This window comes from Cupressus sempervirens, chromosome 10, assembly GCF_028749045.1.
Source record: "Cupressus sempervirens isolate cs-2001-9-10 chromosome 10, ASM2874904v1, whole genome shotgun sequence".
Taxonomy (NCBI): Eukaryota; Viridiplantae; Streptophyta; class Pinopsida; order Cupressales; family Cupressaceae; genus Cupressus; species Cupressus sempervirens.
In genome coordinates, this window is record NC_143127.1 from 721157121 (window position 1) to 721169347 (window position 12227).

General features: G+C 36.8%; 1 protein-coding gene across 1 annotated transcript; it reads left to right on the forward strand.

Moving 5' to 3' along the window:
- Positions 1-6470: 6470 nt before the first annotated feature.
- Positions 6471-9951, forward strand: LOC149535860 (cytochrome P450 704B1-like). The gene is made up of 6 exons (XM_089803521.1): positions 6471-6839; positions 6929-7144; positions 7452-7727; positions 7804-8166; positions 9041-9244; positions 9327-9951. Exons 1-6 carry the CDS (start codon positions 6549-6551, stop codon positions 9510-9512), a joined length of 1536 nt encoding a protein of 511 aa, XP_089659647.1. The 5' UTR covers positions 6471-6548; the 3' UTR covers positions 9513-9951.
- The last annotated feature ends 2276 nt before the right edge of the window (positions 9952-12227 follow it).

Sequence of the window (12227 nt, forward strand, 5' to 3'; positions counted from 1 at the left end):
GTTGTCCAAATGTGAGTTTGGACTCAGTGAAATCTTATATTTGGGCCATGTGATTAGTACTGATGGAGTGAAGGTGCATGAGGAGAAAATCCAAGAAATTTAGGATTGGCACTATCCCATGAACATTATTGAGTTATGTGGATTCCTTGGTTTATGTGCATATTATCAAAGTTCGTGAGGGGGATTCGCTTAGTTAACAGCACCCTTGACAAATCTCATGAAGAAGGGAGTGTTCAAATGGATAGCGGAGGTAAAAGGAGTCTTTGACAAATTCAAGGAGGTTATGAGCAAATGTTTGGTTTTAGAACTCTCTAATTTCTTACAGCCTTTTGTACTTGAGTGTGATGCTTTAGGTGGGGGTATAGAGGCTATTTTGATGCAGAAAAAACATCCCATTGCCTATGACAGTAGGAAGCTGTGTGATAATGAGAGGTTGTATTCTACTTATGAAAAGGAAATGTTGGCTATTATGCATGCATTAGTCAAATTCAGACAGTATCTTGCTGGCAACAAATTTGTGGTTAGAATTGAGCACAATAGTCTAAAATATTTCGTTGATAAAAAAGAGCTCAATGATCATCAACAAAAGTGGGTAAGCAAAATTCAAGCCTATGATTTTGACATAGAATTTATTAAGGGAAAGAAGAATACTATTGTTGATGCACTTTCTAGGAAACCATCACTTGCTTCCCTATGTTCGTTGAGTGAGATTTCAACAGATTGGAAGGCTAAACTTTTCATTGAATATTTCAAAAATCAGCATGCTTAAGAGATCATGGATTGATTGGTAAAAGATAATAAATACATGGTGATTGATAATGTCATCTACTACAACAATAGAGTCTACCTTGTTCCTGAATCATAGTTAAAGAGACTAAAAAATTATGCCCTCCATGATACTCCTATAGTAGGGCACCCCGGTTATGGTAAGACATATAAAGCGGTATGGGAGAGATTCTATTAGAAGGATATTAAGGATGATGTCTTACACCATATTTATGAATGCATGACTTGCCAGCAAATCAAGATAGGGCATACTTTCCCAGCTGGTTTATTGTAGCCCTTGCCTATACCGGAATAGAATTTGACGAGACTCTCTACAAACTTCATTACAGATCTCTCTTGAGTGCAAGGGAAAGATTGTATTGATGTTGTGGTGGACAGGTTAACTAAATATGCCCACTTCTTTCTCATTGTAGTTGATTTCATAGAATCCCAAGAAGTTGAGCTATTCTTCAGGGAGGTGTTCAGAGTTCATGGTCTCCCTAAGACCATAGTCATAGTGAGTGACAAGGATAGAAAGTTCTTGAGCTCCTTTTGGCAAGAACTTTTTAGGCTTGCGGGCACAGAGCTGACACCTGAACCAAGCTACCACCCTCAGACGGATGGGCAGACAGAGATAGTTAATAAGTGGCTTGAGGGGTATCTGCATAACTATAGTTAATAAGTGGCTTGAGGGGTATCTATGTAACTATGTGCCAAGGCAGTAGAAAGCATGTGTGCATTGGTTCTATCTAGACAAGTATTTTTATAATACTATGCACTACATCTCCATTGATATGTTTCTTCAGAGCTCTTTATGGCTACAACGCATTACCTTTTGTTGATATGACTTTGAGTGACAAAAGAGTTCCCTTGGCACATGATTAGTTATAGTAGAACCAAGATATCATGAGTTCTCTCGGGAAGAACTTACAACATGCACAAAATCAACAGAAGATGTGTGTTGATTGACATAGGATCGAGAGGGTATTGGAGGTGGATGACATAGTTTTCCTATGCTTACAGCCTTACCGACTAAGCACCCTTAAAGAGGGGGGGGGGGGGAGCTGAGAAGCTCAAAACTCATTTTTACGAACCTTACAGAGTTCTTAGGTGAGTTGGGAAGGTTTATTATGAGTTTGAATTACCACCTGATAGTAGGATTCATAGTGTTCCATGTATCATGCATAAAGAAGGCACTGGGCAACATATTATAGCATCAACTGATTTACCTCCCTTGGATGCGGAAGGTAAGTTGACTTTGATTCCTGAGGTGAGGGAATGACGACTGAGAAGCAAGGTGATTTGGGAGTATTTGCTATGCTAGAGAGGTCTAACCATGGAGGATACCAGTTGGGAGGATGAATCCATTTTGCAGCATCCAACATTGTAGTTGCTTATGGGCAAGCATCTCTGAGAAGGGAGGACTTTCATGTCCCATCTTTAGTCTGACTAGTAGAGATATGTGAGTTGGCTTATCATAGGGGTCTCGTAGGCTAGCAATTATGGATAAAGACTCATACAAGATATTCAGTGATCATGCTTGACTTGAGAGGTAGTTGGGAGCCAGTTGGGTGTAGTTCCTTGATTTTAGGGGGTATCCCTACATTTTTAGAGGATGTGGCAGTTTCTAGATGTGAGGTTCCACAGGACCAATCCTTGGTTTCGGTTTTAGGATGACAAGGTGTGTTCCCTAGTTTCTAGAAGCATCCCTATAGGGAAGGGACAACTAATTGACCCATCTCATCCGATATCAATCACGGATGTGTGACATGGCCAGTTTCACATTTATTTGGTTGGTTTGGGCTTTCAGAGTCAAAATGGGGAATGTTTTAATATAATTAAATATTTCCCAAGTTAACATTTAAATAATTTATAATAAGGCTATTTATATAGCCATTTTAGAGGAATAAAGGGAATATGGCTTCATTTGGACAGATGTGCCCTTGTGTTATAGCTCATTGGAAAGGTCTTGAATTATTATAAACTATTTTCACTATTCGAGGACTTTTTGGTGCTTTGAGTTATGACATTTTAATAAAGTAATGTTTTCTCCTATAGCTTGGACGCCTTTATTTGGGAAAATGTTATTTAATTATAAAGTGCAAAGTGTAATTCTCATTTAGGGTTTGATTTACACTTGGGAGGGGTTATAAGGAGATAAAAACCTAGTTGTGCAATATTTTTTGACATTTGAAACTTATGAGATTGGAAATTGCTTTAGTGGATCGATATAGAGGCTTGGGACAAAAACCCTACTCTGGAGTGTTGGGATACAAGCCTCAACAATGATTTGGTGATTCAGTATTGAGGTTGGAAGGTACTATTCTCTGTGGAAAGGAATGACATTCTTCATAACACAATTTATCAAAAGGAAAAATCACATTTAGCTAGACAACCAACCTATTCCAACTTGGGCATTTCTTCTAGAGGCAACTCAGACTTGTATTGTGTGTGTCATTCCTCATTAGTAGACACATTTTGCAGTTTATAGATCATACAAGGGTTTGTGACAACAAGCTCTCCATCTTTTGTGATTATAAAACCCTTCTATGACTGGTGTTAGGTTCATTGTAGACAACAACAAATCCATATGATATATTCATTTCTTTGACTGCAAAAATTCAAATATTATGCCTGGTACAATTTGAATCATTTCCAAATTGTTAAGTGTTTTCAATATTTGAATGTTGCTGATCATTCTTAGTTTGAAGTTATTTTTTATTTGTCGTTTACTTGCATGTATCTTCAAAAACACCTAAAAACTTGAAAGCAAGAAAAAACCAAAAAGAAATCAGAATTCTATAAATTCTATTCAGAGGTACCAAATTCTGGTCAAAGTATCAAATTTAGAAACAACCAAATCTGGTCAAAGTCTCAAATTTTAAAACAAGCATAAATTTCCAAGGACACCGTGATTGGAGATCTTTCAGTGGTATCATATCTTTGATCTTGCCAACTTATGAATTTTATTGACACTTCTATGCATCTGGGTGGAGCTGAGATAAACAAATTTTACACATGCAGGAGAGCTCAATTTGAGAAAGTGTTTGGAATTGAACAAGAAACTATTATGGAAGATGAATAGAGAGGTGCTAGATAGGTTCAAATGGAGGAGGAAGAGAGGGAGATGATGCAAACTCTCATCACTACACAGCCCAGAATAGTTCAAACCTTGGAAAGGTTATAGGGTACCTTGAAACAGATGGAGTTGTATAGACATGAAGGCAGGCAAGAGAGACAGGGGTGGAGCAGGTTAGTTTCAGTTGGAGGAAGTCAGCATAGTCATAGATCCCACACATCAGTTGGGAGCTTCCTTTGTTCCAATAGACAGGTACGCTCTTGTACACCAATTAGGATTCATAATGTGTTACACATATCATGCATGAAGAAGGCATCGGGGCAACATATTATAGCATCACCCAATTTACCTCCCTTGGATGAGGAAGGTAAGTTGACTTTGGTTCCTGGGGAGATTCTTGAGGTGATGGAATGATGACTAGGAAGTAGGGTGATTTAGGAGTATTTGGTATGCTCGAGAGGTCTAACTATAGAGGATACCACTCGGGGGGGCGAACCCATTTTGCAGCACCCAGCATTGCAGTTGCTTGTGGGAAAGCATCTCTAAGAGGGGAGGACAGGCATGTCCCCTCTTTAGTCTGACTAGTAGAGTTATGTGAGTTAGCCTATCATGGGGGTCTCGTAGGCTAGTAGTTGTGGATAGAGACTCATATAGGATATTCAATGATCGGGCTTGACTTTAGAGGCAGTTAAGTGTCAGTTGGGGGTAGTTCCTTGATTTTAGGGGGTATCCATACGTTTTAGGAGGATGTGGTAGTTTCTAGATGTGAGGTTCCACGAGACCATTCCATGGTTTCAGTTTCAGGATGACAGAGTGGGTTCCCTAGTTTCTAAGAACATCCATAGATTATAGGGAAGAGACTGCTAGTTGACCCACCTCATCTGGTATTAGTCACAGACAAGTGAGATGGTGAGTTTCACATTTATTTGGTTGGTTTGGGATTTTAGAGGCAAAATGGGGAATATTTTAATATATTTAAATATTTCTTAAGTTGACATTTAAATAATTTATAATAAGGCTATTTAAATAGCCATTTCGGAGTAATAAGGGGAATATGGCTTCGTTTGGACAAATGTGCCCTTGTGTTATAGCTTGTTGGAAAGGTCTTGAATTATTATAAACTATTTTTAGTATCCAAAGACTTTTTGTCACTTTGAGTTATGACATTTTAAAAAAGTAATATTTTTCCTATAGCCTAGACGCCTTTATTTAGGAAAATGTTATTTTATTATAAAGTGCAGACTGTAATTCTCATTTAGGGTTCGATTTGCACTTGGGAGGGGTTATAAGGAGATGAAGGTCGAATTGTGGAGTATCTTTTGACATTTGAAACTTATGAGATTGGAATGGCTCTAGTGGAGAGATTTAGAGGCTTGGGACGAAAACCCTAAGTCTAGAGTGTTGGGACACAAACCTCGACAAGGATTTGGTGATTTAGTATTGGAGTTGGAAGGTAATATTCTCTGTGGCAAGGATCGGCATTCTTCATAGCACCATTTATCAGAAGGAAACCTCACATTCAACTAGGCGGCCAACCTATTCCAACTTGGGTGTTTCTTCTAGCGGTAGCTCAAACTTGTATTGTGGGCATCATTCCTTATTAGCAACCACATTTTGCAATTTGGAGACCATACAGGGGTTTGTGACAAAAACCTCTCCATCTTTTGTGATTGTAAAACCCTTCTACAGCTAGCATCAGGTTCATTACAAACAACAACAAATCCATTTGATATATTCATTTTTTTACTGCAAAAATTTGAATATTATGCCTGGTGCAATTTGAATCATTTCTAGGTTGTTAAGTGTTTTCAATATTTGAATGTTGCTCATTATTCTTAGTTCGAAGTTCTTTGTTATTTGTCATTTACTTGCATATACATCTTCAAAAACACCTAAAAACTTGAAAATGAGAAAAAACTAAAAAGAAATCATAATTCTATATAGTATATTTAGAGGTACCAAATTTTGGTCAAAGTCTCGAATTTTGAAACAAGCATCAATTTCCAAGGTCATCGGGATCAGGAATATTTCACATATACTATGTCTTGGAATGTGAAGTCTAGGAGTCTCATGGGCTTTAGTTTTCTCCTCCTTCATTTGAAGTTGTCTATGTTTGTACATTTAGATATGTACATTTAGATATGTACATACTAATGTATAATAAATTTATGTAACGTCAACAAAGATAATCCCTTCCTTTGATATAAATTCATTATGTAATATGTTATCTTAGTTTGTCCCTAATTTTCTTTCTTTGTTTTGTGTTATTTATATGTGTTCTCTTGTTTGTTTTTTAACTGAATACTAAAACCTTATTGAAAGTATTGCTTGATTTGCGACTCCCAACTCATGTAATAAGGTGAGGGTGTATAATACCTACATTACCAATCAGATTAACAAATTCACCAATAATATTACACGGGAGACACCCCTTAGATTAAAAAATAATAATATTACATTTTATTATTACAAATTTTATTTTCAACATCAAAGGGACACTCCAAACAAAATCCATTATTAGAACATCTCAAAGTCAAGTACCATGTGCCTTACGTAGGAAAGACTCAATTAAGTTGGATTCTTTTTACATGCCAGTCTTTAAATTCATTTAATTGGGAAAGCACCGAAGTTTCTTTGTAACAAAAAACAGAACAGAGAGAGAGGTACGATTCACTGTGCACAGCCTTTTGCTTTGTAGCAGACAATGTCTTACTGTCTGGTCCTGTGTACAACACTAGCCGTAGCAGCACTGGGCACTTGGATTTGGATCAGGAGGCCAAGGGATCGAGTCTCAGGGAGACCTAAACAATGGCCCTTGCTCGGTTCTACTCTCGAACTCACGGCAAATTTCCACCGCCTGTACGACTGGATCACAGATTATGCCATGAAAATGCCCACGTTTGAGGTGACCTACATGGGTTTCAGACTCTTCTTCACTGTGGATCCTGCAAACATTGAGCATATCCTCAAAACTAACTTCCATAACTATGTAAAGGTCAGTGTTTTAAAGTCTACGAATTTTATTAGCCATGAGAATGAACTTGGGTTTTTTCAGGTTTTTTTTAACCTTTTTTCATGATGCAGGGGAGTGCTGCTCATCAGATTCAGTATGATCTTCTGGGTAATGGTATTTTTAACTCGGATGGGGAAATGTGGAGACTCCAACGCAAATCTGCTAGCATGGAGTTTTCCCCCAAGATGCTGCGGGTTTATAGTACAGCCACCTTCAGGAAATATGCGGTGAAATTGAACTCTGTTTTGGAGCTAAGGGCCATTAATGGCGAAGTTGTGAATATGCAGGTAACTCTTCTCATTGCATTGCATAAACCAGAGGTTACTAGTTTGTTTCTTTGAACTGGGCTTTTCTTGGATTTCATTAGCTCCCAGATGTGTTTCTGTTCTAAGATTTGTATGGCAAAGTAAGTGTTTTGTGCTTGCCCGTAGATGATTTGTTGAAGGGATTGTGACGATTTCAAGTTTACTTCGTATTGTTATGATGATAAAATTTGATTCCATTTACAGCTGCTGTGATTTTTGGACACTGGAAATTGAAATGATGAATTTGATTCTTGAATTCGTAAGGTTTTGAGGGTTGTTCTGCGTGCAGGATATGTTGATGCGGATGGCATTCGATGCTATATGCGAGCTTAGCTTTGGAACTGAAATTGGTTGTTTAGATTCTTCTCTTCCGGATGTCCCCTTTGCTTCAGCTTTTGACAGATCTAACGCTGTCTGCGCTTCTCGATATTTCGATCCCCTCTGGAAACTAAAGAAGTGCTTTAACATAGGTGCAGAGGCCAAAGTGAAAGAGGATGTTAGGGTTTTGGACAATTTTACCTATCATTTGATTCAGAAGCGCAAAAAATCCATCCAGGATAACGAGGTACTGGATGCGAACCCTAATAAAATTCTTGTTTTATTTCAGCGATTATGAATATTTTTACCTTGGTTGATTGCAGGTGAGGTCCAAATCTGATCTCCTCTCGAGGATGCTGTCAATGGCGAAGGAGAATTCAGATTTGTATGATGATAGAAAGCTGAGAGATGCAGTTCTGAATTTTGTTTTAGCGGGACGAGATGGCACGGCTGTCACACTTTCCTGGTTGCTTTTGCTTTTGTCTGAAAATCCAGCAGTGGAAGACAAATTAGTGCAAGAGTTGGAGGATATTCCGGGGCTTAGCAGCAGCACCGTTGAGGGAGATGATGTTTGCTGCTTCAAGAAATACTCTGAATTGCTGACTTATGACGTGCTGACTAACAACTTGCATTATTTGCACGCTGCAATCACTGAAACGTTGCGCATTCACCCTGCTGTTCCTCTGGTAATTCAATAATTTTCCATTTAACTTTCTGATGTGTCTATAACCAAAAAGATTCTAGAAAATTCCAGCGTAATGCTAAGATTATGGATGATAAACTTCAAATTTTCACTACCCCTGAGATTAAGTCGAGGAGTTTTACTTCAAATTCTGTTTCATTTTGCCTAATCTCTGTTTCATTTTTGCCTCGTTTTGGATCACGTTTTACAATCAGGAGTTTAGATGAAAACTGTGTTCTATTTTTGTCCCTAGGTTTCAGATTGCATTCCATGATTAAAATCTTCAGGAAAAACATATATGTTTTACATTTTCTCAATATTCCAAAATCACATTCCAAGATTAAAAGTATCAAGAAATAATTTCAACAGTTCTAAATAGGAGTTTCAGAAAAAAAAATGTTTCACCAGTTTTCAACCTTTTGAATCCTCGCGTTTCAGGGGGAAAACTGCTCAATTTTTTGCTTCAATATTTCCGATCACAGAAGGAAAACTCTTTTTATCAACTCACACTGTATGATTAGGAGTTTTACGGTAAAACTAAATATTTGACATTTAAATAGTTGATATTTGCTTCAACATTCCATACGGCACTCCACGATTAGGAATTTTACGTTAAAACTAAACCATCTTATTTCTGCTTCAACGTTTCATACCGCACTCGGCGATTAGGAGTTTCGGGCAAAAGCACATTATATGCTCAGATTATAAATGAATGTTCCGATCACTCTCCTCAATCTAGATTGTAAAAAATGACAAAAGATGCAAAGATTTTTAAATAAGCTCGTTAAATAAACAAAATTTGACACACTCTTTTCCCTGAAACTCCTCAACTCAAGTTTCAATTTTAACTATTGATTCAAATTTCGTGTGCATTGCAGGACGGGAAGACTGCTGTGAGTGATGACATTCTTCCGGATGGCACCGTAATTAAAAAAGGCGATGTGATAAACTATGTACCTTACGCAATGGGGAGAATGCAGAGACTCTGGGGAAATGATGCCCTGGAATTCAAGCCTGAGAGATGGCTTAACGAAGACGGCATATTTCAGCCCCAATCTCCATTTAAATTCACAGCATTTCAGGCATATATACTTAACACCTTTAGAATTTTTTCATTCACTTAACTCTCGTATTTCACTTACTCCAATTTAGTTTGAAATCCAGGCTGGGCCGAGAATTTGCTTGGGAAAGGATTCGGCCTACTTGCAGATGAAAATCGCTGCTGCTTTGCTTCTGCGTTTCTTCACATTTGAATCGGTGAAAAGTAACCGAGTAAAGTACAGGCTGGCCTTAACCTTAGTCATGCCGTCCTTGCCGATGATCGTCCACCGGCGAGGAAGAAAATGTTGACAGAAAACACTTATTTTTCTGTTCACAGATGATTGAAAACCTCCGCTTAGCCGATGATGCTACGCACTCCAGAGTCTTAAGCTTAGAAATGTCTGTAAAAAACGATTAGTCTTCTAGAGGAGATGAGTCTTCTAGTAATTTGCTCAAAACAAAATCTTTAGAAATTCAAGTTTCAGACTGGATTTCGTTAGCACCTGCCTGAACATCTTACTGTTCAAAAGAATCAAAACTATGCAATACAAATAAACCTCTGATCTGTGTTTATTTTTCTGTCTCGATTTCAGGAAAAAAAAAAAAAAAAAAACTTACTAGTTTATGATTTGACCCTTATTCTCACCTTCGCATCAATCGAGATCTGTTGAACGGGTGGAAGGAATTGTGAGGAATGTACAGAATTGCTTCAATAATTTGAAAGAATCCGCGCACTCAATTTATCGTATTTTATTTAACAGTATGACACGAAGCACGAGAGCTCTGACTAAACGGCCGTCCGTGATCTTAAATAATTTATTTAACATTTCGTTTCTCCCTTTTCATTTTAAAACGTTTTTTTTTTTTTCACTTTTTACAAGACTCTCCCGTTTTTTAATTATAACTCACATTATAAATGTTTTTGCATTCTAAATGTAAATTTGAAAAAAACTAGATTTTATATATAAGCTAGTGGCATTCAAGGTATAATGGCAGATATTATTATTATTTTATAGTAATGTTTTAGTGTATAGTATTATTCAATTGTAATATATTAGTAATTGATTCATAATAGTCAAACAAATTATGTGTGTATTTACATGGGGTGTCTTTATGACCAAAGCCAATAGGAAAGTACACACAACCTCAAACCAACTCTACTATTCGTACATGCTTAATCTACAATAGTAAATTATACTTATTAGATATATAATCTTTTTATAATGATATATTAATGTTAGTGTATAGAGTTCAGAGTTGGGATAGGATAAGGATTAGGGTTAAAGTTAGTATCATGGTTACAATTAGGATTTAGAAATGTCATTAGTATAATGGTTATAGGTAGGGGTGGGGTAAAGATTAGGGTTAAGGTTAGTATCATGTCTATGTTTAGAGTAAAGTTAGGATTGGTATGATGCTTAGGATTAGGATTGTAATTAGCACTAAGGATAGCATTAGGGCAAGGATTAGGTTCTCAAAGAAACAATTTTGGTTCCTTTTGTAATCTCTTGTGCTTTTCCTTTCCACATTATCGTCACAACACTCAAGCTCGGTAGCCTCTGTTATAAGCTCAGGCGTGACCACAAATTTTACACTGCTTATTGTCACTTGGTTGTTTTGCCATAAATTCATGAAGTTCATAGTAAGTTGACTGATAAAACCCCTTGGAGAGTAAACATATGGGATAAGACCCACCTTCTCAAATATATTCTAGATGTTTCTATTTGTAGCAAGTTCCTCACAATTTCTTGCCTCAACTTTTTTCAACGGCCCACCCATTTTTTCGACCATACTAAGCAATGACTCCTAGTTAGACTCCAACATAAGAATCCCAAGAGTTGCACACCCAAATAGCTCAAGAGTAATGGTAGGAAAAACTAGCTCTAATCTTCTTTTATAGAAATCCAAACTAATATTGAGATCCTTAAGCATAGTGTTAAAAATAACGCCAGAGTGTCAATTGATAATAACCATGTGCATGACAAGATAATTCACACTCGTTGAAAGAGAATATGGTATGCTTGAAATCCTACCCTTTATGTTCACCAAGTTTTAAGTGGTCTTCAAACAAAAAATCTTCTTATCACTTGTCATTTTATTATTAATTTTTGCCTTCCCATTAATTATACAACTAAGAGGCATGAGATCAATTGTACATCCCTTCATAAAATTGTCACCTTTTTTACTGGCATTCCTAGTGGAATCCACTAAAAGATAGAAAAAAACTATTGGAATTATCTTTGTTTAAATTGGCCAAAAAATCCCTGAACCACTAAAAGGGGTCCTAAAATTAACCTCATTCATGTTTGAAACTCTACACGTCAAATCTTGTCTATTAATATACTCTTCTTTTCCAAAGGTAATATAAAAAACACTTCCTCCATATTAGACCAAGCATTGAGGGTCCAAGCAAAAATAAGGACATCCATCTCATTCCACCTGTTATTTTCAAAATGATTCATATCATTGTCAATTAAAAAATTTAGGCCCCGAGAGTAGTCTATAAAATCTATAATATACTAATCATTATATTTTAATCCCTAGTTAGGCAAAAAAAATTGTAAGTTTTTTTTTCCTAAGGATGTGACAAATCTTAGCACTGTCAAACTTCTTTATCATCCATATGCATTCATCCATTAGGCTCATAATTTCCCAAGGGAAATTTACCTTGTCATTAAGGATATCAATGATAAGCTTAGAATCACCTTCTATAACAACCATTTCTCACACCCATTATCACAAGAGAATGACTATCATACCAGAAAGCACTAGCTTCAAGAAAGTTGTTATTCTTGGAACCTAACCCCTTACGAAGATCTTTTATCATATTCCTTTGCTAGTCTCTTATAATTCCCTCCATTGCAGATAGGCCTAGGGTACCCTTCAATCAACCATCAACATTATTTTCAGCCATGCAAAGTCTAGGGGGGTCCACACCATACTTTTCCTATTCCATATTCCATTCTATTTTATGTTACACAAGCTTTTCTTTATAGCCCAAATATGTTTGACTCTAAGATCCTT